The following is a 27,561-nucleotide window of genomic DNA, read 5'->3' on the forward strand; positions in this document are numbered from 1 at the left end:
GGGAGAAGAGATTTGGGGGATTTTTTTTTCTCTCTCTACTCGCTTTTGTGGAGCGATTTATGGGTATCATGATCATATTTTTTTTGTCTGGCCAAAAGTAACTGTCAGTGTTAATTAACGTTGGTTGGCTGTTCAACTAATCTAGGGTTAACTGTTCATCAGGAGAGCACTTCCCGTCCAACGGGATTTTGAACCTTATCGCCTGCTGGAGTGAGGGCGATGTCCCCCTGTCCCCTTCTCACTCGCGCGTGCGGCTGCGCATTCTAGGCCCTCTGTGGGTGCGCCATAAGGGTGCTAATTCCAAACGTCATGCGTCACGGGATTGTCTGGGTTCATCCGTGTATATATCTAGATGGAGTAGAAATTAACCTTTTTCGATTCCCTCATGTGAGCTAGATTCTGGGGTAGGGGGTGGGGATGGGGGGAGGGGGAGGGGGGGCAGTCATTGGAGCTAATACCAGGGTTCCAGGATCATCTGGAATTTTGCGGGGAGGATCCATTTGTAAATATCATAATCCTTTGATATATGTATATATATATATATATATATATATATATATATATATATAATGACCCTAGGTTCCCTAACAAGGCCCTCGCAGCCCGCTCTTTTTTTCTAATTTATAACTGCAATTACTTGGTAAATTGTTCCCTTTTACTTTATTCCCCTTATTATTTCATATGCACCTTTCTTGCATGGCATTTGATTAGGCATATGCATGGTAACTTGCTTAAGGCGGATGCATGTTTATATTATAAATATTATTTTCTTGTTTAATGTTTCGTAGGTCATTGCCTCTGTTTTTTTTTACTGCAATATTTTACATTAATATTTTGATGGAATTTTAACAGAATTAATCATCTCATAATGCTTAGCATGGTTCTACTCAAGAAGCATATTACGTAACTTAACAATTATCATCCAGATTTGAATTTCAATTTTATTATTATTATTATTATTTTTTAAAAACCAACGTCCGTTATTTTCATTTAAAAAAGACCAGTAACAATGCCATCAAATATTCGCTGGACTGAGAGTCGAAAATAAACATTTACATATTCTTTCAGGGCCCCATCGGCTTGGACGGGCCAAAGGGTGAACCAGTAAGTTGTCTTTGTCATCGTAAGAACAGAGAGAGAGAGAGAGAGAGAGAGAGAGAGAGAGAGAGAGAGAGAGAGAGAGAGAGAGAGAGAGAGAGAGAGAGAGAGAGAGAGAGAGAGGTGGGGCGGGGAGTAATAGAGAGAAAGAGGGGAGAATGATAGAGAGAAGAGGGGAAAGAGGGAGAGAGTAATAGAGTCGAAAGAGAGGAAAATAATAGTGTAAGAGAGTGGGGAGTAGGAAAGTTAAGGAGAGTAAGAGAGAGAGAGAATATATTTGAAAAAAAGAATATATAATTATATGTTGTACCTCGATATTTTGGATATCTTCAACAAGGAGTCCTTTTATGTTCCTTACAACGTTGCACTGCAATTTAAATTTATGTCTGTATTTTGTCTTCCATTTTTTGTATTTGAAATGTGGCTGGCAGAAACCGCAGAGTTCAAGCTCGGTTGTCCATTGCATGCGAGTCTGCTTCCTCTCGATTGTTTTTCCTTTTTAAGTATCAAAAGGTCGACCAGTCGTCCGCACTTCACCGTCATACCGGTTGTTCCTTTAAGACCCGTAGTCCGTAGATCCCCAGCAGGAGAATGCATGCGAAGGGCGGCGTTCCCAAGGGCGACACTAATGTGATTTTAACTTCGGCAGGGCGAGCCGGGCGAGAAAGGCGTCAAGGGAGACCCCGGCAGCGGCTACGACATCTTCGGGAAAGCCAAGGTGAGGTGTCGGTGACAAGCTCGAAGGCGCTCTCGAGGTGTACAAATAAAACAAACAAACAAACAAACAAAAGATCTATATATATATAAAGAGGATTTTAACGTTTTTGTACATATCTATTGGCTCTGTTTTGTATTTATTTTGATGTGTGTTTTGTCTTGTCCAGCTTCTTTAAAAAAGGAGAAATCTTATGGATAGTTTAAAAACAAGGTACTAATTATATTAATCTTTAAGTTTAGGTATTTAAGGATGAGAGATATCTCGAGTGCCCATTTTTTCCGTAGGTAGGAAACGAACCGCCATTGAATTAAGGCGAAGAACGTATTAGTGCCATCCTCTCTTCTAGAAATAGCACTCTTCTAGAAATGGCACTCTACCGTTCGACGCAGAGAGAGAGAGAGAGAGAGAGAGAGAGAGAGAGAGAGAGAGAGAGAGAGAGAGAGAGAGAGAGAGAGAGAGAGAGAGAGAGAGAGAGAGAGAGAGGAATAAATGGCACTGAATCTCGGAGAGTGGGCTTAGATAGCTGCTAAAAGGACGGCACTGGATGGCTGTGAGAGGCGTGAGTGCGTCAAGGGCGTGAGGAGAGGATGACAAGGGGGCAGGAGGGGTTGGGGTGGGGGTAAGGGGGGTAAGGGAATCTGCCGTTTGAAGGGTGTGTTGTTTTCTCAAGGTCTTCCAGGTAATTCTTGAGACGCAGGATAAAGGAGGGAGAGAGAGAGAGAGAGAGAGAGAGAGAGAGAGAGAGAGAGAGAGAGAGAGAGAGAGAGAGAGAGAGAGAGAGAGAGAGAGAGAGAGAGAGAGAGAGAGAGAGAGAGAGAGAGAGAGAGAGAGATATAGAGAGACAGACAGATAGAAAATGAAAAAAAAAACAAGGCCAGATAATGTTTAAGTTCAGGTTTGTGTATTCCTGGTTCTTGGGGCAAACACGTCGGCAGAGTATCAGTTTCAAGGTGCTGATTCTATGCATGCGTGTGCGTGTATACGTGCTGGTGCGTGCAGGAGAGAGAGGAGAGGGAGGAGAGAGAGGAGAGAGAGGAGAGAGAGGAGAAGGAGAGAGAGGAGAAGGAGAGAGAGGAGAGGGAGAGAGAGGAGAGGGAGAGAGAGGAGAGGGAGAGAGGGAGGAGAGGAGGAGAGAGGAGAGGGAGGAGGGGAGAGAAGGAGAGGGAGGAGAGGGAGGAGAGGGAAGAGAGAGAGAGAGAGAGAGAGAGGAGAGGAGAGAGAGAGAGAGAGAGAGAGAGAGAGAGAGAGAGAGAGAGAGAGAGAGAGAGAGAGAGAGAGAGAGAGAGAGAGGTAGGTAGGTAGGTAGTAGATTAGATAGATAGATAGATAGATAGATAGAAAAAAGAAAGAAAGAGAGACAAAAAAGGAGAAAAAGAACGGGAGACACGAGCGAAAGAGAGAACGCGAGAGCAGGAGAGACAGACCGAGCGAGCGAGCGAGCGAGCGAGCGAGAGAGAGGTAATCGGTCAATCTGTCCGGAGAGGTGGCATTACCGGTCGGACAAGAGAATCACATTTGCGTCTTGTGCATGTCGGTGTCTCATAAGATTGATGTTGGCGGGACATCCGTTGAGGCAGGCTGTCAAGGCAGGCTGTCAAGGCAGGCTATGAGGACGTTGGAGCGCGGCCAGGAGGCAGCCAGACACGCGGGATGGTGATCGCCTTTATAGTGGCCAGTTGCTTGATTCCTTTGTCCTATGTCGACTGTTTCTGTTTGTGGAAGGAGTAGGAAGGGAGTAATTAGGTAATCGGGATTTCCGCTTTTCTTGTTTAATTGTTTGTGTAATTGTTAGCGTGATGTAATTGCAAAAAAAGGGGAAGTGCACGGAATGCGTTTCGGTTTGAATAGAATTTTAGGTTTAGGAGAGACGGGAAAGTAAAAAAAAAATAGCTTCTTCAAGTAGATAAGACTCAGGTGTGTGTGTGTGTGCGTGTTTGTGTGTCACGTAGCATTCCACAGGTTTCGCTTCTAAGGTTTTTGTCCCCCAGGCGAGCACTGTTAGAAGGAAGTAGCGAAGTAGCAGCCGGCTTTGGGCTAACTCCTGCCACTCCCATTGTTCACTCGAGGTTCTCTTCCAGGGTCGGCATAACCCGCCAACGTCTAGGCAGCTTCACTCCTGTCCGATCTCCAAGCTTAAATATTCGGCTTTTAACGGTTCCAACTCACATTTTATTTCAGGGCATTAAAAGATCTATAACAAGCTTGGAAGGTGGTACGTTAGGCTATGCAGAAATCATCGCTATTAAGGTGAGACAGCACGGAAACAAACTCGGGAATCCCCACCTTTCATTTAGCTTCCTGGTGTTGGTAATCCTGCAGTAACACCTCCCCCCCCCCTCTGTGACGTCATCAGTGTGTCCAAACTGCTACCACTCTTTTTTTAAATTCCTGCAAAATAATAACAAATAAAAAAAAAGAACACGTGATCGCACTTGGTCTTTTTTATTTTAAACTGATTGTCGCACACTGCTCTAGTTACTGTGCTATGTTCCACGTTCCACTTTATGTGTTCCCTGTGTGTGATGTTATAAGTGTGTCCCTTGCTACGTCATCGCTGTGGACTTGATGACGAGACTTTTGTGTTTTGCTACCCACTGTGACGTCATGTTTTCCCGCAATTTTCCTGTTTTTTTTTCTTGGCTGCAGTTGTGACTTCATCTTATTGGTCTACTAACATGGTTTTGTTTGATTTATGTTTTTGTACAGGCTGTTTCGGTGACGGAGTGTTAGCTGTATATTTCGTTACTCAGTTATCTGTAATACTGTATATTGTTTTAAGTAGTTTTGATAATCTCTTAACCTGCACACCTTAATTAACCCCATGTCTATCCGTATAAACAAAACACAACCCATAAACATTTGTGTTGTACATGTGTAAACTACTAACACCTAATTTGTTTACCTTATTTAAATAAAAATACTAACAGTTATTTCCAGAAGTCTCTCTTTTTTTTTATTTCTGTCTACTACGTTCCACGTCACTGTTGTCCACGTCCGCTTCTGTGTCTGTTCATGTATGTGTGTCTGTCTGTTTATATTCGTCCTTGGCTGGCACCTTACTAAATCTGTCTTGTGTCACGTGTTTGTAAATCTGGCACCTGCACCTAATCAAGTGTTGTTGAGGACAAATACACTTTTTTTAACGTCGACAGAATTACCCCATATTGGGTCAAAGTCGTTTTTTTTCGTTATAACAGAATAATTGCTTTGATGTTAAATATTTTTTTCTTTTTGTATTCGCTTACTAACTTTGTGTTTTTTTGTGTTAACTTCTAGACGGAGTTAATACCATTCCTAAACAATTTTTTTTCTTGATTTTGTTTTGAGAGCAATATTTTTATTTTTTTGGTAGTAAGCCACCAAAAGATTGTCATTATTTTCCTTATTTTTTGGACTGATTTTGTATTCAACTTGATTTTGACATAATCTAGACAGTTTTACGATTTTTTTTTAATGCAAGGAGAATGAGTAAGGAAATGACCAGTGATTCCTTCATGGCTGAACCAAAAAAGCAACCCGGTTTCAGTTCTGCTTCAGTCCTCCCTCTCTTTTTTCCCCTCACGCCTGTGTTCCCGTTTTCTGTGGTGTGTTCCTGATTGTTTGTGTCTTACGCCCTTGTTGCAGGGAACTCCCGGAGGAGCCTGGGATTACATAGATTCTGATAGAGTGTTAGCTATTAAAGTAAGTCAGATCTTGTTTATTTGTTAAAACGCCAAACATTTTGGTGTTTTTTCAATGTTTTGCTGTCACTCAGAATAATGGATACACAAAAACAGTAACCATGGACGTAAATGTCATATATATATTTGTTGTTTTTTTTCTTCTTCGTAAACTATCCTTGATCATGACTTGAAAAAAAATAGTTAGTAAGTATATTTAAAATTAACTCTGCATGCCTCCATCCCTTATTTAAACCAACCGTTAGTGCAATGTAGATAATGAATAATTTTGACTGCATTTTTTATTTGGTTTTGGGGTAGTATTATGCCTTGATATACTACTAACAATCTGACATATAGATTCCACGTAATCATAAGTTATTTTTTTTCATCATTATTAGTTTTATTTTTCTTTTCGAAGTTCACTAAATTAATTGGTCAATTACGATCAACCATTTTTAAGCACCAGTAATCGGATTAACATAGTTTTTAAGCCAATAATGCTCTAATTGATAAGGCTGGGCGCAGCGGGAGGACTTCGCTCTAGTATGTAACAGATGTATATGCAAAATTGTGTGGATTTAGCTTTTGCATTTTCAAACCTATCACATGTAAAGTAATGCAAGGAAGACTGACCCTTCCACAAAAAGAAAGAAAGAAAGAAAGAAAGAAAGAAAGAAAATCCTTGGTCGCTCCACTCCCCACGAAGTAATGGCCAAGGCGAGTCCCTCCCGCTGGCCCTCGGTGGCGGCCGCGCGTACTAACGAGTGTTCCTGCAGGGAGAGCCGGGCGAGCCTGGGCCGCCCGGTCCCATGGGGCTCAACGGCAAGGACGGCCTCCCAGGCGTGGACGGGCGCGACGGCTACCCGGGCGAGCCAGGTCCGCCCGGGCCCGTGGGCGCCCCGGGCACCGCTGGACCTCCGGGGCCGCTGGGGCCGCCGGGGCCGCTGGGACCTGTCGGCGAGAGGGTGAGTACGCGTGGGATCTGCATCGCCTTCCTTTGAATAAGTTCATAAGTGCCTTTTGATTATTTTCTTGTTATTATTTGGTTATTAAACTTATTTTATTACTTTTCGTATATGGATTTTGTTAATTTCACACAGATATCGTTGGTTGAACGCAGGAACAGTTACACAAGTTTTATTATTATTTAGGTTTTAAGCACAAATATTAAATACCTATTTAGTAAATGAAATTCTCTGTAAAGCCTCTGTAATGTTAGTCTTTATTTTGCGTACTCTCTCTGTGACACCTCAAGTTACTCGACTGTCTGTACCAATCACTTTTTTCACTGTCATTTATAAGTTCTTAAATTTCCCCTCCCTATCCAGTACCAGCTTGTGCTTCACGTGTGCTCGTTTGGTTAAGAGGGATGAGGTGGTGGTGCCCTTAATGATTTGCCAGGTGCATAATATCTTGTGAGTCTGTCCAACATGTCCCTGTAATAGGAACTTATTCCTGCTTTCTTTCAAGTCTATTCATTCCTCTTTTCGGTATACGCTGGCAATAAAGTTAAATATATATAGATAATCCAACAATTGTGGTACCTATGTGAGCCAGGGTATGTTTGATATACAGTAAGTGACAGGAACATCTGACATACTGTGAGAAAAGTAATTAGAGTCAGCTCTCAGGTTGTTAAGGCTCGTACTTCAGTTATTACTCTGAAAAGTCTTAAACTTACATGAGAACTCTCAGCTTTATACTTGACACCATCACCTCACCCAACATGTCACGGCTTGTTAATACGTAACATTGCTCCCCTACCCCCTCCCTCCTTGTGTGTCTGTTCTTCCCCGTCATTCTCACGTCTGCGTTTGTACATGTGGTTGTTATGTGGCCTCAGTGTTGGCCTGACTGTATGTGTGTAATCTGTGGTCCTTACTGAGAGTCTTTGTCCCTCATTGTCCTTGATCCTGGTGGTCCCTTTCCTGGATGGTCTGCGTGCTCCCCATGGTCCGTGTGTGCCCATGATCCTCCGTGGTCCGTGGTTCCCCGTGTGGTTGGTCTGATGGTTCAGGGTTTCCGAGGGATGGCAGGAATCCCTGGAATGGATGGTCTGCCAGGACCTATTGGACCTCCTGGTCTACCTGTGAGCAATATTTATGTACAGGACTGTATCACCGGTGGGGGTAGGGGGAGGGCAAAGGGAAGGAAGTAGGAAGAGGGCAGGGCCTGCTGAAGGCCCTGTTCCTTTTTCTCTCCTTCACTTACATTCCTGCTCTCCCCTGCTCTCCAGGGTGGTTGTCTCTCAGTATATCATTGTGTTTTCATGGTCTTTTATAGTCTAAGATGTCCAAGAAGTTTTATCCAATCTTTCATTACCATTCTCTTATCCAACTGCCAATACTGTGATTATGGTTGATAACAAGATAAAGATAATGTATGGTGTTGCTGCTTCTAACATCCCACCCCCACCCTCCTCACATCACCTGTGGCAGGGCCCAGAAGGCAAGATCGGCAGCGTGGGACCACCCGTAAGTTGTTAATGCAGCACCACTTTGGCTCTGCACTGTAGCACATGGCAGCCAGCACTGGTAGACTGCTCACTGTGGCACTGTGCTTTAATACATAGTCTTACAAAGCTTGTAAATTTTGTTTGTGTAACATGCACCAGTTGTCTGTAATCTTTTCTGCATAGAAGAACTTGTAAATAATGGAAATAGACTGATCATTCAACTTTTTATTCAGAAACTAAAATTTATTCTAAAATTGTGTAAGGGATTATATGAGACTGCAATGTAGGTTTTAAGTCAGCATAATAAACAAGACAAACAATCCAAAGTTTGTTATCAGCAGCAACTTGAAACATGGTTTATTTAAGGAAAAGGCAAGGAGAGATGTAGCTAACTGGCTATTATTTTTTTATAATCCTAGTTTCATTCAAAGTACTGTATTTTAGTAGATAAATGAAAAGTAATCATGCTGCCTAATGTTCTTGGAAGTTATACTGTACTGCCATTGGTGCATGTTAGACATCCACACATTGTACATAGGTGTTGTCTAGTCCACACAAAGCTGACAACCTTGGTAGTGGTCACACAACTTTACTACTAAAATGTGTCAAATGTGATTACTACTAAAATGTGTGATAGTTGTTGTTCCTCTAGTTTCCAGCTCTGTTTGTACATATGAGTTCTCAGTTACTCTGATTTTCAGTTCTTAGTTATTTGTCTCATTGACACTGCTGGTTCCCCCACCTGTTTTGAACATGGTCACACTGTTTTTGCAAGCTGTGCTGCCTCGCTATTCTGACCAGTAGTCCATTTGGAGCTCGGAGTGTGTGATCAAGTTGTTGTTATTTTATTTATTTATTTATTTATTTTTTTCTTCTTCAAATTCCAGCAGATGGTTTTGGTGTCTCTTTAGAATCTTTTATTTTGTGTTTTGTTATATAATGGAAATGAAACTGAACTACAGGATATAATAATATCTGTTAAGTCCACATCAAACCAGAAATGATTCATAAGCAGCTGGTGTGAATAACCTGTATAAAGCAACAAGTGATTTACACTTGGTTTCATTACCTTTGAATTGGAATTCATCTCAAATATCTATCCTCTCAAAAATAAATGTTCAAAATTGACAAATTTTGTAATGAAAGCTTTATGATATGATATGAAAAGGGCAGCATAATAAGCTTCCATTTAATGCTTTTGATGAGCAAAACAGCTAGCAAACTTTGACTCTAAGGTGGCCCACACAACATGCAAAGGGAATTTTTTGGCCAAGTGATTATATCCAGTGTAACATGACTAACAGGGTAAACCTCTCTATGTTTTAACATATATTACAGAGGTTTATATAGATAACTTCAGTACTAAATTAGTTACAGTTTATGAAGTGTCTTGTCAAACTAACAGACATTTCCATGCTCATTAGTTGGTTTACAGTAGTATTTATAGATAATTGATAACAGACATGTCCTGATAACTCTTACTGAACTCTGTGTACCCATAATATTTTTAACTTTGGTCTATAGTTAAGCAACTTTCCAATCTTATAGTTTGACTGTCAGAGAAAGCAATTAGACCAGATTAAGAAGAGCAAGAAAAAACATCTTGTAGATTCTGTATGTGAATTTTTTGTTTATTTTTGCATCAGGAACATTTTCATCTGAATTTTCCTGATTTAATTAATTCATATTATTGTTGTTTTTATTAGCGTTCAAAGAATGGCTTTGTCTTTCCTTCAGTTTATTTTCAACTTTTTTGCTTGAAATAGTACCTCTTCTACATCCTTCTGAAACTTCTTTATTCTGAGACATGACAGGTCCTTGTTTCCTTCATTTTTTCTGCTAACTTTTCTCTTATTCTTCTGTTTTCCCCTCAAATAATTACCTTCGTTAAAAGAAATTGAGAATTAGATTAATACTCTCCCCTTTCACCTAAACTTGACTACCTGTCTCATCTCCTTCCTTTCTGCCCTCTTCCATACCACTTCCTTCCTCCAGACTTCCCACTTAGCTCCTTCTTTATAGTTAATCCTCTCTCAATCACTTAATTTGATGTCTTCCTTTGTGGGAATGACAGACTCCCTTCCCTTCCCCCAGCATGACTGTCCACTCCTCAACATAGGTCAGCATAGCAATACTTGTCCCCACATCTTTCTACCCATCCTTATCCAAGGCATGTCTCCCTCTTTCCTCCCTTGGCACGACTGACCCTTGCGTCCCCCCAGGGTGAGAAGGGCAGCAAGGGCGAGCGTGGCGTCACCACTGTGAACGGCAAGGAAGTTGCAGCAGCCATTCTTGAAGGTCCTCCAGGGCCGCCAGGTGAGTCTTATGGGTCTGTGATGATCCTACCCCTGCCACTTCACTCCTGTGGTACCTTCCATAGCACCCTCATCTTAGATCATGTGATAAATGAGTCTGTATCCATGCTATATGTATAATTTTTTTTTCTGTGTTGGTTTATGGATAATGCCTGGTGTCAGAAGAAACATGCAGGTATGTGGCTTAGATGTTATTAGGGATAAGAAGCCAGGTGCACATAACATCCAGCCAACGTGAATGATGGAGTCATAATCCCTCCTCCCCTTCATCCTCTCCTTACTAGGTCCCCCTGGGCCACCTGGTTTCAAGGGTGAACGTGGCATTGAGGGACCCATTGGACCCCCTGGGATCGATGGTGTACTAGGCCCACGAGGACCCAGGGGCAAGCGGGGCAAGAGGGTATGTACCACATGTTATAACATGCTCTTAGTACAAACATGGGTGCACTCTCTCACAAATACACAGACATATATATGTACATGTACATGTATACTGGGATGTGTCCTCTTACATTTTTTTCCAATTAGATCACAACTATAACTCTATGATTTTACAATGATAATGATATAGCTGTGATTTGCAGGGAGCACAGCCTTTTAAATCAAGGATGACACTGTTGGTGACACTTTGATTATATTGGGAAGCTATCTAGTTTTACATTCATACATACAGAAACAAGTATATGCACTTTTTCTTCTTTTTTTTCTTTGATATACAGTTTTTATATTCAGGCCAGCAGTGAATCAGAGTGTATTAGTAAAAGATTAATATGTTGAATAGTAATACTAATCTCTGGCAAATATCCTGCCACAACCATAGATGTGGAATGTAGCAGGACTATGCCTTAATAACTCAGTTAAACAGTCTGTGCTGTTTGATTTAATGTATTTGCTACATTTCTCAATATTAATCCAATAAATTTGATAGTTATAATTAAACTTCAGAATGAGTATTTAACTAATCACTTGAGTCTAAAAGCACTGATACCTTGGTAATGTATGGGAGCGTGAATGAATAGATGAGTAATGTGTACTGAATCCTGTTATATGATGATGCAATATGGTCTCCACAACCATATGGACAGTGATATACTAAATCCTCCCATTCCCTGTCCTTGTGTGTGTGAAATTCTATGTATTCCTTTGTGTGTGTGTGTGCGTGTGCTGTATGATGGTGTATATACATGTCTTTGATTTCCACTTCCCTAAAAGTTTCCTATTTGTGTTTGTTATTTTGTACTTGCTTATTATGATAATGTATGTGCCTTTAGTTCTTGCATGTCAATGTTGCCTTATTTTTGCATAACTGCATGAACAAGTAGCATACCATTGATTATAAATCATTAGTTACTTTCAGGTCTTCCAAAAGGGATTTGGTTTTGTGGTTGCTCGAAATTTTCTTTGGTTACTGTTGGGTGAGGTCTTTCATTCAGGTTTTCCGTTGTACTTAGGTGGTTGGTTGCTACTAACAGAAAATCGGTTCCTTATTTTCTTGTAAGCTGATTTGTGATTGGTCAGCTGTGGTGTTGGTGTTTGTCCTGTCTCCACCTCCTCCAGTCGATTGACCAATGGTCTCTCGGCCAAATGTGACGTCACTAACCCTTTCACCCAATCTGGTGTCACTAACCCTGTGTTCGTCCTGTGTTCTGTGTAAGTATTATTGTGTATTTGTGTAGTCCTTGTAAATGTTATGTGTACTTTAAACAGTAGTTACTAACAGATAAAATGTTAATTAATAAAACACTAACATTGTGTGCTGACCTTATTCAAGAAACCCAAATTTAAAGGATGTTTAAGGTTGTTCGGTCATCTTTATACATACACATTTATGTTTAGTTAGCATTCTATAAATTTTATGCACAATCTTTTGTTTCCCATTTTTGCATTTAGTTTAAAGCCTTTTATATATTTTAGTTATGTTGGTACTATTCTGTTTGTTTTTAAGTTGTTGATACTGTAATGATAAACTGATATTTCTCTTTAAAGAATATATGCTCATGTGATTTTTGAACAGTGCCAGTTCAAGTTATGATATTGACAAAATATGGGGGAGACAATATAAGGAAGTGCTCTACTAGATAGAATTTCTAGGGAGTATAGCATGTTATCCAGTGGCATCTTATAGTTGCCCTTTATCACTCTGTAGACAGACTAGTGAGAGTTCATTAATGTGGTTGTGGTGACAGGGACGACGTGGCCAACCAGGCACAGCTGCACAGAGAGGTCTTCCAGGAAAGCCTGGGCCCAAGGGTGAACCAGGACGAGTGGGCGACAGGGGTGAGAAAGGTAGGTTCTACGAAGAAGGTTAAGGAAGTGAAAAGTCATTTATATGTAGAGAAAAAATAATTTTTTATTTGTAAGGAAATTTGTAAATGATGTGTTAGAAAATTCCCATTTAATAGTAGAATTTAATGTATTCTTTAATATCAGAATACAAACTTAAATTTTGATTTGCCTTGATAGGAATCAGCAGAACTAAAATACCAAAATGAGAATAGCTTATATTATTGCTTTCCCACATGAGGCTATCTCCTTGTAATAAATAGCAATTTATTACACATTTGAAGGTGAGTCAAATATCAGTTTATTTTGATGGTGTAACTAATGTCCTTGCTGTACACAGGAGAGAAAGGTTCAATGGGTTCCATTGGGCCTAAGGGTGACAGTGGGCCAAGAGGACCTTCAGGCATTGATGGAATCCATGGTGAACCTGGACCACAGGGTCCTCCTGGCCTTCCTGGGGCTCTCGGTCCTAAGGGAGAGAAGGGTGACTATGGTGATATAGGTCCTCCAGGTCTCATGGGACCCCCTGGACTTCCTGGACCCCCAGTGAGTAAACAAAGAAAAACACTGATAAAGCATAATGAGTGTATGGTGATGCTAATGATTGTATTGTTGTTTGCAAGGCAAATTATGTCTTAATGAATTGAATTTTTTTTTTTTATATAAGTACTCTTACATTTTTTAATGACTTAATTTCTACCATTACAGGGCCTGCCAGGTCTCAAAGGTGATAAGGGCGATAAGGGTGATTCGGTGAGTAAAACTGTGGGAAGGGACTGGTGAAGAGACCAGCCTTTTGTTAGTTTCCATTGATCTTTTTGTAATATTATTATCAAATTCTTATCTATTTATGTGGATGAAATGAGAACAGATGTAAAACCCTTGCTAATGTGTATGAAATTTTAACATGAGGACCTTTCTTGGTTATTTGTAGGCAGGTTACATTTAGACCCATTTTAGAGGCACATTTCTGACACCCACACACTTTGCTAATCAACATGTTGAACCTACTTTTTCCAATATAGATATTTTTTTCATAAATTCTATATTTAGCAAGATAATTTACATGCTCTTCCTATTATTTAGTTATGTTTCATAATAGAATTCCCAAAACACAGTGCTCTACTGTATCACAAATAATTCACTAATTCCTATGTTTATGATAAAAGTACTTATAATCCATTTTTTCAGCATACTCACTATATACACAAAGGTTTTGATGATGAGATCATGCACATAAAGCTGTCAGAATTGTAATCATGTTATTCCAATTTATAATGTTAATCTACCATGAAAATAGAGATTGCTAAAGAACATAAATATTTGACAAAAGAGAGTAATGTCCCCCAGAAAAAAGAAATTAGAGTAATTCAAATAGAATAGCCCCACCTCTGCCCATACTTGACATCATGGATATTCTGTCTTGCTATTGGTCCACCAGGAGGGGCCCAAGTCGCGGTCAGCTGTTGTGCGGCCGGCGAGGGGCAAACTTGTAAGTCGGTTTGTGGGCTGGAGTTGTTGGGTGATGCTATGCTTATGGTTATAGAAGTCCTATTAATCCCGCTATGGATATTATTATTATTATTATTATTTTTTTAGCCCTGTTTTAATTCTACTGTTGAGGACTTTAGACATGGAATGAATAAAGATCCATAAACTGGCTGACCCAACACCTCCCTGGTCACATATTTCAGAAGGGTCTGCTTATCCCACCTGCCCTCCATTCCCCTGTCATGTTTTCACTTGATATGTCCTCAGACGAGCCAACATGTCAAAGCAGCTTTTTAGACACTTTATTTAAGTGCTTCATATTATTTTTGTGCACAGGAGACACAGGATATGTGGCGGCTTTCGACTTGCTGTAAAACTGTCTGATTTTTATTTGTGAAGTCTGTAAATCATAGCTTGTCACGTTGTCTTTTGTCTCAACATTTTTATTTTATTTAGTTCTGCCAGTGACTTTATGATTTGAGCATGATTTTAAAAGATTTTTAATGTGTGTCTTTTCTTTTTTCCTGTGACTGCAAACCCAGAAACTGAAAAAACTGAGAAGAAGACAGGTAACTGCACGTTGTTTTTTTTCCCTCCTCTTCTTCTTCAATTGTTTTTGTGTGTGGTATTCAATTTTTCCACCTTCTTTTCTCTAGACTCTCTTTTTGTATCTGTGGTGATGAATTTCATCGTCATGGTATGTTGTGAATATTCTGATGTTCCATATATTATAAATTTCTTAAAGACAAGAGAAAACTGGGAAGATAATGTCGGTTTCAGATTTAGATTCTGATGTCAATTATCATGTTAAACTGATCTGTAGAAGTTACACAAAAAGATTATAATGAAAGCAGATTTTTGCTCTGTGGTATTTTTAGTCTAGGTTACTGATTACGGATTAAAAATCAGTAATCAGTATTTACAAGAGTACTATTATTTCAAAAATTAAAGTAATGGAGAAAGTAAGTTATCTTCATATCAAAACTAATAGTACTGTTTTCTGATTTTTTTCTGATTCATCCAGTTTTGAAGAAAAAATTATTTATTACCTTCTGTTGGATATAGTAGATAGATATTTATTGCAAACAGATTTTATCGACAAGAGTTCGCAATACAGCATCACATTCTGATATTCTTAACATTACTTTATTTTACAATATGGATATTAGAATTTGAAATATTAGTTATTAAGCATTTTAAATGTTCTTACTTTCACTATTTGAAAGTTATTTGTACTATTATCTTATCAGTTTTCTCTTTTCCTTCATTTAAATGGCATTTCCAAACTGTTTAAAGAACAGGTTTCAGTACTAGCAAATACCTCTCTGTAGGTATTACCAATATCTTTCTAAACTTCAATTTGGCTTGCAAAATTCTAACAGTAAGTTTCCTCTTATTATTGTAGATAGCCTTTCTTATATCTTTTTCTTGTAGGATGATTTTAGTCTGATCTGATTTTTTGAGTACGTAGAAGGAATGAATTTCAAATTTCTAACCAATAAAGCCAAAGGAAAATGAATTTCTCTTGTATATTCTTGTATACCATGTGTTGCCTGTGTTTATACATGATTAAGAAGCTTGCAAATTTGTATCCTTTTTATCTTATTCTTGTTCTGACTGTTAAAAAGAAATGAAAAGATAAAAATGTTAAATGAAGTTTATTGCAATTATCGTTTTCTATTTTTTACTTTTAATAATTATTTGGTAACTGTATGTTTTGCATTAATAGTTTTTAAATCCAGTTGTGTTCTTTCAGGGAGACAGTGGCATGTGGACCGAAGTAGAGGGAGAAGTGGTGAGTTACAATGAGTATGACAGCAGTTGAATAAGCTCTGCATAATTTGAATATTAAATGGCTCTGATTCTGATTTGTTTGAAAGTATTACCTTTTGGTATAGTGGAGAAACCTGACCTATATGAAGTGCCTGGAATTAAAGTTTGATGCTTGACATTTGGGGTTTTAATGCTGATACTTGCTTGACAGATCATGGGACCACCAGGACCTCCTGGACCACCAGGAACCCCAGGCTTGCAGGGTCCACCAGGCATCAAGGGAGCAATGGGACAGGATGGTATTAAGGGTGATCCAGTAAGTTGAACCTTTTTTCTGTGTCCTATGGCTCCAAATATTCTTTGCCATTCCTGTTTGATACAATAATATTAACACTATTTAGTCTCATTTTCAAAGATTTCAGAGTGCTGTATTTGATATGATACTTTTTTTCTTATCTACTGCACTGTATTTTAAGCATCATCATAAAGTAAAGAGAAAAAAAAGACCTATTTTCCCACAGTCGTAGTAAACAAAACTTTTTCTTCTAGGGTGAAAAGGGCGATAAGGGTGATCCTGGCCCCATGGGTCTTCCTGGCCCTATGGGAATCAGAGGAGAGGCTGGTCGGGCTGGAGAGAGTGGCAAACCTGGCCCAATGGTAAGGTGGTCTGGTAAAGGGACAAGACGATGGGGATAATTTTGATGGTGGTGGTTTTTGTCTCCTAATGCTTATTCTTTTTTTCCCATGGTATTTTATTGTGTCTGCCGTGGGATGCCACTTGTCGCTACTGGAAAGGGATATGGATGCCTTACTCTTTTACGTTGGTGATTTGAGTGATTCAGGAAACTTCTTTTTTAAAGCTGTGTGGTTCTCTTTTGTTGGCAGCGTTAGTTTTGATTTCAGTACTAGGATTTTATTCATTTGTTTCTCTTTTCTCTCTTATTAAAAAAAAAAAAATTGTCTTTTTTTCCATGTGTGGATGGAAGTGGCACCTTGTTTGGAGATATACTGTTTTGTTGATTAAGACATTGCTCTCTCTATAAGAAATTGCTTTCCTGAAGGGTTAAAAGTTGGTTCAGGGATTTTGTAGGTTTTTTAATTTTCTTCAGTTTGTGCTGGATTTGGTTAAAAGTATGATCTCGTATGTTTAGTTGTGTTAGTGTTCTAAATTTCTGGTTTTGTTAACTATATTTTGATATGGTTGTGAAGAATTGACTTGACTCTCAGCTGGTGATTTCTTAATCTATATATGTAGTGAATGTAGTGTAGAGTATGAATTGAAATTATCAGTTGTCTGTTTCTCAGTATTCAGATAAGCTGCCTATAGTGTAAGTGATTTGTTCTGTGTACAACTTGACAAAATTAAAGTTGATTAGTAGTGCAGAGTGAAGTAAACAGAGATATTAGAATATAATGGTATATACTTAGATAGGAATTTGATTCAGTCATATTAGAATATAAACTTGGAAAAGAGTATAAATGTAGGTTATTGATTATAAATATTGATTTTAAGGTATAGTAGAAGTAATTATCATAGGAAAATTCTTTGACTGCAAATTTGCATGGTTTATGTAGAGGTCTTGGCCATAGAATGCTGGAAGAAAATTTACTTATTTATTTTCTTATGTATTTTTGTGTGATGAGTCTTTATAATCTGGCTGTGAATGTTTTATACTCGAACTTAGAATTTAAATCAGTTTCTTTTTGTTTCTCGTTTGTTTTTGCAATGCAGCACTTTAGAGGCTAATATTATTTTGTTATTGTTTCTATTATGTTTTGCTTTGTTTTTTTGTGTGCTTTTTTTGCAAGCATCAGCATTATGTTGCTAAGCATTAAGGAGACATTTAGATTTTTGTCTAGCATTTGTATGAAAAAGCTATATTTATTATTATTTTTATAAGAAAACGGGTCTTTGCATGATCAGCTTGACAGTGATAAGCATTTATTTAGAAAGTCATTTTGATTTGTTTTTTACCAGTGGAAGTAGGTCCATTCATAGAATATTTTTATGCTTGAAGAGATATGCTTATGAAATAATATTATAGGAATAGATACAATGTAGACCAAGTGTATAGCAGGGAAATAGGAAAAAGGATTGTATTTATTTTCTGTAGTTTGAAATAGTCTGATTAGACACATGCTTGAATTTATTGAATAATGTAAAGTATGGTATAGTGAGCTTATACACCTAATTTGATCTTAATACAAGGCGTTATTGCTGTGAAACGATTATTTTCCCCAATTTTATCTCTGTGTTTACTTTTTTTATGGGTAGATTAAATTTTTATTCAGTTTTGTAGATTGCTTATTAGGTCCTTTACAAAACCTTAAGGTAAATATTTTCTGATATTTTGATAGAAATATTGATGTAAGAAATCATATTTATGGAGCATGCGTGACATGGTTTGCTTATACAAGCATTTTTACACAAGTGCATGGCATCTAGTTAAATTGGCATAACTTATGTGTAGTGCAAACTATATGTATGCCATGACATTCAGCATTTTCTTGTGGGTTTTAATAATTCTCATATTAATTTGTTTCAACAGGGACCTCCTGGGTTGGATGGTATTAAGGTGAGTCAACTTTGATCCGTGAAACATGAGTTTTTTGCGCAATATTTGCATTGAATATCTGGCTTGGTGGTGAAGTGTTGAAGTTATGAAGTAGTTTTTTAAGATCATGAAGATGGAAGTAATTCATTTAGACCTATTTAACAATAGTTGTAATGGGTTATGTAGCAACAGGTTGCATTTAAAAAGGGAGTAAATAATAAGAAAGAGTCCTAGCAATGTTTTAAGTGTTGTTTAGACTTCTGTTTTGTAATTTTGCACTTATTCCACAGGGTGCTAGAGGTGAAATTGGCAAAAAGGGTGAACGAGGTGATCCTGGACTACCTGTAAGTGAAACTGTTGTTTTTAATGCTAACAACAAGATGTGGGCTCCCTATGTCTGTCTGTTCATGTCAATGTCCTTGTCTTTTGTAAAATAATTTGTTTGTGAATTGGCACAATTTTTACCTTGTATTTTCTTTCGGTGGATATTGTTTATTCTTATTTTTTGCACTAATTATTTCATACCTACATTATGTTTTCTTTTCTCTTGTCCATCCTTTTACAGTGGTAGAAAAGTTGATATTTTTCATCTTTTTATTGTGATTACAAGGGATAACAGTAGACAAAGAGATGGCAATGAGAGAAAAGGAACCATACTGCAATTTTTAAAAATCTAAGCTTTTTATGTATAATTTTATATATTTGTAAAGACTCCAGTGACGAGTCCTATGGCTATCTGTTTCACACACTTATCTGTGTTTTATGTATTAATTTGATTCCTTATCCTACTTTCCTTTGTTTATGGTGCTTTGTGTGTCCTATCCTAAAGCAACTGTCATTCCATATTCTCACTTTTTTTAAAGGTTTATTCTAAAGGGACATCCCATTCCTTTCGTACGTCTACAGTTATTTATCCATCATCTTGGTTTGGGCATTATAGCTAGAAACAGTAACCAATGCCAGCTATAATTTTTAATGGTTGGAAGTGGTAAGGTCATGCAAGGACATGGAATGGCAGTTGTAGTTGTAACCCCCACATCCTGTAATTACTAATGTTCCAATGTCTTTTGCTTCTAGGGAACGGACGGGATTCCAGGGGTTGAGGTACTAACCGTGGATGGTTTTGCTATTTTGCATGTGCTTGGATCTGCTAAATTAAAAGTGAAATTTCTACTGTAATTCTAATGTACTGCAAAAAAAAAGAGAAAGAAGATTACAACTAAAGCTTTTGATAGCTTTTGTTTCTCTTAGTTTATATTTGCATACTTCCTAATTTTTTTTTTTTTTTTTTTTTTTTTTTTTGTGAGAATCTCAGCCAGGTTTCATGTAATTTCCACCTTGGTTCATAATTCCACTGAAGTTTTGAGTTTCAGAGCGATTTAAAGATTCCTATATTATATTTCAATATATTGTAGCATCTGATTGAGAAGTGAGTTTTATTGGCAGTTAATACATTTACTGTGTACATTTCTATGCTTAAAGAAAATCATTGGTAAAAGGATGCTTAAAGAAATATTAACTCAGTATATATATATTTTTCTACCTAATGTACTTGGAAATTTACAACAGGATCTTTATGTATTTCTTTTCCTTCTATGGCGTCGCCTTTCACTGAGAGTAGGGAAGAAGGTTGTGGCTCATTGTAAGCAAACACTAATTCTTTTAGATATACAAAAAAAAGGCAGTTTTAAAAAAGTTGATTAATTCTCATATTGCACTAAAACTACTGCTCTTGAGACCATGGAATTTAATCATTTAGCAAACTGCTTTTCTCTCAGTTAGATCACCAGTTGCTTCCTATTAATGTATACTTTGAAGTACTGTAGTTTTCTTGTCTTTGTAATTTAACTAACATATTTAGTTGCTATAAAGCTTGTGCTGATGTAATATTACTGGTAAATTATCATATAAACTTTCTGAAAATTTTATAACAGATTTAAACCTAGTAAATGCATTTAAGAGTAATAAGAAAAGATCCAGTCTGCACCATGTTTTTATTGTTCAGTGTAATTCATTAAGAAGAGAATAGCAAAATGCCTTGATCAAAAGCACAGGATCTGACACCTTCTATTCCTCTTTAATTCCCCAGGGACCTAAGGGCGAGAAGGGCATGAAGGGAGAAAGGGTAAGTGTTGGTTTTGATCCCACAGCCTCTATTGCATTGCTGTTTCTTTGTTTTCTTTACTTGAACTGTGACAAATGTATGATACATACTTTTTTACTTCATTCTGCCATAAGAGTTCACTTTGGTCTTTTTTTTCAAGGATTGGCTTCCCTTCTCCTATCACAAAAGACAAACTTCTACTTCGCTTGCTTTATAGTCATTCCTTTTGGAGAAAAAAAAAGGAGCATGTTCTCTCATCAGTACTGTTCACTATTCACTTTACAGTTATCGCAGAGGGCTTACTGCCGTCACCATAACATCTTCCTCCCTGTCATAAATAATTCAGCCTATTTTGAACACTTACTAAAACTAGGGTAATCAGGGACGGCGTGGGCGTCGAGGCAATCCTGGACCTAAAGGAGAGATGGGAGTTCCTGGTCTAGATGCTCCTTGCCCGACAGGACCTGACGGCCTTCCTCTGCCTGGGTGTGGTTGGCGGCCGGGTCAGGTGAGCTAAGAAGTCTTGTTGATTTGAGGTCCCTTTAGGTTTATTTTGCTGTGTGATGTAGAGGATTTGTAGAAATTTTATTTTATTATTATTATTATTTTTTTTTTAAGTTTAGAGAAAGGTTGTTGTTGATAAAAAAAAAAAAAAAAAGAACTTTGGTTCCACAGGAGCCTGTTGGGAAGGTATGTGACTCTTTGTAATGGTTTGTGTAAAGAGTGACACTTTAACCCATTGACTCTGGAATACATACTGTCCACTGTATATATATTTTTTCTATCACTAATTCAAGGAAAGGGTTAAATAGGTGAGGTCAAGTAAGCCTAGTAATTGTAAGTAATTGGTAATTGGTCACTATGCAATAGTGGACATTGCACATATTAGTGCACTTCCAGTGTCAATGAGTTAATAGAAAAAAATAATTGCATGGTTTAATAATTAGAGTTAACATTTTGCTTGTCTAGAATTGGGGAAAATATTCTACTATAGTTTACTTTCAGAAGGGAGGGAATTATGACATAGTGTGGGTGCATGGAGAATACTATTAAGTGAATTTTCAGCCACTTTAAACTTAAATACTATTTTAGATTTGAATAATGGCATATGTTATAATGAAGTCATGTGTGTGCACACAATGCACATACATGCATACATGCACTCATGCAATCACACATATGCACATGAGCGCGCGCACACACACACACACACACACACACACACACACACACACACACACACACACACACACACACACACACACACACACACACACACACACACTCTTTCTCACAAACATACAAAGACTCACATGCAGTGATTAGGTAAAACATTTCATTCAAATCATATTTATAAGTCATGAAATAGTAACTTTTTATGCACTCAAGGTCTGAATAATTTTTTTGTGACTGATATTTAAACTTGCTTAAAGTTGCAAAATATTGTTATAAAATCTGTAATATTGATTGTGATATTGATATACAATCTTTATACAATATACATGTAAAGTTCTTTTCACACTTTATTTCTACAGCAAACTAGATATCTTAGCAGATGTATTTTGATATATACTCCTTGCTTACAGGTTTCTATTTTAGTATTTAGAGAATATTGTTTTAGTTAACGTGTGTTTTATATAAGAATGTAAGTGAAGAGTTGAAAGTGAATATCATACTTTTCATTCCTTCATTTTCCTCTATGTGTTATATTTGTTTTCAAATCTGAATTGTTGTGAGCTTGTGTAGATTTTGACATACTCTTGAATTTATCTCTAAAGAAAACTTCATGTATATGAGCAGTTTTGTTCTACCATGAACAGAGACACACAAATGGAATTGTAGTTGCAGCACTAACTATGACCTGCCTATAGCACTTGCTGCTGAATGTTGTCCTGAAGAGCTTTCCTTACCTCTGCCCCCACTGTCCCCTTCCCCTTCCCCTCCCCTCTCTCCTCCCCCATCATCCCCTAAGATCAAGTAAAAAAAAAAAAGCTTCATGAAAGCATTTATGGAGTCACCTTGTAACGCTAGCTAACTTGCCTCCTCATAGGGGAGGAATATAATGCGTCCCTTGGGTGTGGGTGTGGGCATCAGTCCCATTGATGCATCTCCATTGGAGCCACCCATCACCACCTCCACGATTGCGCCTTTGGATGACTATGACGACTATGAAGACTATGAGGATGAGGACTCTAAGAAATGAGATCCGCACTAACTCACTAACACCTCATCAGTCCTGGGCTGTGAGTTGCTGTGTCTGGTCACGTAGAGAGTTTGGATGAAGTAACAGAGGTTGTGGCCTCTGCTATGAAAGGCTGCTAGAATTCATTGATAATTGTCATTGAATCTTTTTGCTCATGTTATTTTTTTCCTTCAAGTATTGCTATTATTTAAAAGAATATAATTTTCACAAATTTCTTTAGTTTTGTTACCTATTGCTTGTATCTCACTGTTATTTTCTTATAATGTATGCTTAGATTTATTACATGGCTATAATGGATGTTTTGTAAAGCTTCATTTATACTTTATGTGTAGCAAGAGTAAAGGCCACTATATATCACCTAATTTCTATGGAAATGTTTGAGGTTAAGTGCTTATATTTTGTCAAAATTATACATTATTTTTTTTAAAATATACAAATATTAAGTATTCAGTAATGCCCATAGTCATTATGGAAGCTTAGATTATATAACAAATATACCTTGAAGCAGATACAAAAGCCTTCCAAGCAAACTTTACATGTCTTTTTCTTCATATGTAAATTCTACCTCGTAAATGGTGCCTTTGGGGTTTACTTTTCTACAAGATTGTTGTTTGGGAATGCAGATATTAGGAAGCTTTGGGCTTTTTTTGAATTTTATTATTCCTTGGCCACTGAGAGAAGCTTATGTGCATGATTATTTCATTAGAACAAGCAAGACAGGAATTTTTCTGTTTCTCATTCTTTAATTTTATGCTTTGATGTGATTAATTTTTTTTAGTGGTGCTCATTCAGCATCTGAACATAAAATTAAAATTGTACTAGACAGTGAATGATGTCAATTGATATTTGACATTTTTGTTTATTATGTAATAGGCAGTGGAAATCCTTCATGAAAATGCCTACTATTTTTGCATGATTGTTTTTTAACACAATGCTTGACAAACAAACCCCTCTTATTTATTATTTTGATATTACACTGTAGTTTCAGCATGAAATGGTGATTCCTTATGTTTTTAAGCATTTAACTGCATTGCATGATAACATGAAATTATTATATCTGGAATTGGAATCAACATATAGTACATTATTATTACCAGAATACTTTTTCCTGCTTTACCGTTTACATGAAGATACCTGTAGGTTTTACCCATGAGAATATTAACTATATAATGTATTATATTATAAAATGGCAAATGTCTTAAATACTAATTAAACATTCTAATTTTCAGAGCTTTAATGACCTTTTTAATCGTCATTAGTGGCTGCAGAAGTAAAGGTTATGCCAGCGACAACCATGGATACAAGTAGATCCAGACTATCTCACATTGAAGTTTTGGATTAGAAGAAAACAAGCAAGAAATGTTACAAACCTTTAAAACAAGAAGAGAAAATAGAAGTTATAATTCAGTAGATTTTCTGGACAGCCATTGGTTAATATGTCTTTATGTTTACAACTTCAGATCAGCCTTAAGTTCAAGCAAAATGTACTGAACATATTGAAAGAAGCGTTGGCAGTGAACTTTAGATTTTTCCCTTTGTATATAGTGTACAGAAGTTTCTACTGTCCTTGGTCCACAGTGACGGTGTATAGTGAGTTCCTTTATGTTGACCCTTGATTTCAGTGCTTACCTTGAAACTAACACAGAGGGGCAGACCTCTACTGGACATCACATAAACTACAGTATGGTACTGCATGGATGTTTAGTGTGCTACTCCTGTATAGCAAGCATGTTACAGAATAACTGCCATAGTTTAGTAATTGTTATACAATATGTTTTCCTTTTATGTTAAAAGGTATGCACTTTGTTATTTTTATTTGATTTTTTTTTTAATGCTGATGTTTTTTGTGTTTTTTTAATGTCTTTTAATTCAGATTTTTTATTCATCTTTTTTTTGTTTTGTTTTAGTGATTTGACAAGTGTATTGCATAAATTTTAAGAAACTTCATACAGATGACTTAAGATGAGAAAATAAAAAGCATATATGGTAATGAAATGTTCAACAGAGCTGCCATACTGAATATATGCAGTGTTCACATCAGAACGTATATATATATCAGATTTACAGTGTAGCAAATACAGGAATGATCAGCACCACTGTGTCATGCAATGTCTCCATGTCCAAAATATAGAAGAACAGTAAAGCAAAATGTAATCTTCACAAAATCTAAACTTATCCATTGTTTTGAGGATCCTTTAATAATCAAAGAACTTCTCTTGTACTTGCATTAACTTTGACCTCTTTTTAGAGAGTTCTCTTCCATATTTTGGGCACTATGTGAATAAGAAAGTGTTCTGAGAGTTTTGAGCAAAGGTAAATAGTTGATAGTGCAGCTGTCCTGTTGTGCCCGATGATAGGTGGAGCCTGACCCCCTCTGAGGGATGAGTAGCCCTTTTGAACAGTGAGGTGACAAGCACACATCAGATGTGTAGTTATTTAAGCCAGTCTCCGAAGTGGAGAAACTCAAGGATCAAACCTGTCGATGGATGAAGGATATACAAGAGATCTTCCAGTTTTTTTCATTATTTTCGTAACTTGTAATAAAGAAATCAAAGTTTTTAAGCACAAAATATCCAAATGTTAAGATACTGCAAAAATATTGTTGTGAATGAACTTTTATTGGTGATTAATTTTTATGATAATTTTTAAAAAATGTGATTTTTACCTTATAAATATGAAACTATGACAGTTGTTGTGTTATTTGATATATAAAGTGAATTGAATAAGTCTGTACATTTACTTTGTAAAAAAAAAAAAAGAGTGTTGTTCATTCACAGCAATACCCTGAATTTCTTTTCTTTATTTGTTTTCAGCTCAATGGTGAGCAAGAATATCTAAAAAGAATAAAGTTTCTTAACCTCATAAATTGTAAGACATATCCACAATGACAATTCAGCCACTTCTGATAATTGTTGGTTTGTTGGACAGCTGAGAATATCACAAGGCACTGCTCATATCACAAACATACCCAGTGACCAGCAGTTATTCATGTGGTTGAGGCTGATTGGAATTTAGGAGAAACATTTACAAAACCGTGTATGGTTGACTCGAGTTCAAAAGTCCTAAACCTTGAGTGTTAGGATGTAAAAATTACTCCAGAATGATTTTGTTTTTACTCAGGATGTAAGCTTCCAGTAGTTAAAAGAAATTATAACCACTGTATATTGTGAGTACGTTTAAATACTTTTTGTAGAGATGATATAATTCCAGTCTTTTTTTGAGTTATTTAATAGGAAAAAATTCTAGTTATAAGTTGATTTATAATTATTGACAATTTCATTTCTAATTAATGAAAAAAATACTAGTAAAGGACTTGAAAGAACACTGTGGAATATTTCTAAGTAGTTAGTTATATTAAAATGTTAAAAAATCAAATAATACTTTTGTCTCATTATACTCATCTTCAATGCTAAACTCAATTAGTTATTGTGTGTTTGATAAATTTAGAATACATATATTACCTCAACATATTGCTGCAGTAGAAATGCTCAGTTCCTCATGCTAATCGATGTCTGTGTGCAAAGTGTTTTTTGGTAGTGTGGGTGCCACCTAATTGTGTGTTTGTATAAATGAATATGTTCTCACCTGTTTAGGAGAAGCTAAAGAGATTTTGGATGTAAATATTGATGCCCTCCAGAAATTTTTTGCATGTTTATGTAGTTCTTTAGGTAAGGACAAGAATAAAATGCATTTGTTTATTTTTATTAGCCAGTAGAATCTCAAATTAATCTATTATTGTCTTTTGCTATAGTTACCATATGTTTTTGTGGGACATCTTCTAGTCAGACTGCCTATACATTACTCATTTTGAATTCTACTTTATACTATATTTTTGATAACAAAAATACACAAGACCTGTAGATGATATGCATGTATCATTTGAATTTATGTTGGAAGTTATGCTCGACAGGATTCCTTTCAGTACCACTACCTGACAGATGGAAAGCAGCTTTTTGAGAACAAGTGTGAACAATGACCAATGGGAGATATGTATGGTAACTATAGTGTGACTTGTATGATAGCCCTAATATACAAGATCATGATTTTGATACAAGCGGTCACAAGTGCAAAGTTTATGCTAAGTCCCTACCCTCCATATTTTCTCCCCTTCTTACTTTATTGACTCTGTGGCATTCACTGGTTGGGTAAGTATTGTATGAAAGCATGATCTTAATATTAAATTCCTTCCCTCATAAGATAGTTGTAGCTAATGCCATGGGCAAAGTAAGAGGAAACTATGATTTATACAGTCTTATTAATGATAACTAACTGAATAAGCCACTGTCAAAGTCTCTGAGATTTTCATATTATGTTAGGACAAAGAAAAAAATACAAAAAAAAACTTTGCAAATACATACACACACTATTAAGCTCTTAATTGTTTTTAAAGCAAGAAAAGAAAGGATCTGGGAAGAACCCCCAACTTTTTTGAGCTTACAAAAGAAATAAATATTGCAAAAAAAAAGTCTATGGATGTCACATCATCTATAATGTAGATAAAGGACATTCACCTGCTCTAGGCACTGCAGCTTCATTTTTTCTAACTCTCGAGCCTTGTATAGTTTTGAAGTAAGGTTTGAGTAATGTAAAGCTTGTAAGTTATGAAATAAAATCTGTGTATGATTGTGAGATGGAATTTTCTTGTATACCTTTTTTGTTTTATTGATAGTACAACAAATTTTCATATTTTCAAATAGACAGAGCATCATAGGAAGAATTAATTGTAATGGAAATGTGTATTTTGAAGGTTAATAGGAAATTGCAGCAGACCATTCAATATCAAAACTCAAAGCAAATGGCACTTTGTAAAATTTTGAATTTATTGCACGACTTAGAAAGAGACAACAAAAATTACAGCTACATACTTGGTAAGAAAATAAACAAATATATAACAAACCTATTAG

General features: G+C 36.8%; 1 protein-coding gene across 11 annotated transcripts; it reads left to right on the forward strand.

Moving 5' to 3' along the window:
• Positions 1 to 1,068: 1,068 nt before the first annotated feature.
• LOC119582476 (collagen alpha chain CG42342-like) lies at positions 1,069 to 27,286 on the forward strand (the record flags this gene model as incomplete). Of its 11 annotated transcripts, none has more annotated exon segments than XM_037930738.1 (23): positions 1,069 to 1,104; positions 1,748 to 1,816; positions 3,995 to 4,063; positions 5,441 to 5,497; positions 6,255 to 6,443; positions 7,496 to 7,567; positions 7,917 to 7,952; positions 10,156 to 10,249; positions 10,533 to 10,648; positions 12,435 to 12,534; positions 12,872 to 13,077; positions 13,240 to 13,284; positions 13,973 to 14,023; positions 15,779 to 15,817; positions 16,007 to 16,111; positions 16,345 to 16,452; positions 18,345 to 18,371; positions 18,641 to 18,694; positions 19,428 to 19,454; positions 20,440 to 20,475; positions 20,828 to 20,962; positions 22,505 to 22,697; positions 23,887 to 27,286. In XM_037930738.1, coding segments are annotated over 22 exon segments (1,824 nt in total), but the record flags the coding sequence as incomplete, so codon positions are not given.
• Positions 27,287 to 27,561: the final 275 nt, after the last annotated feature.

This window comes from Penaeus monodon, chromosome 16, assembly GCF_015228065.2.
Source record: "Penaeus monodon isolate SGIC_2016 chromosome 16, NSTDA_Pmon_1, whole genome shotgun sequence".
Lineage (NCBI taxonomy): Eukaryota > Metazoa > Arthropoda > Malacostraca > Decapoda > Penaeidae > Penaeus > Penaeus monodon.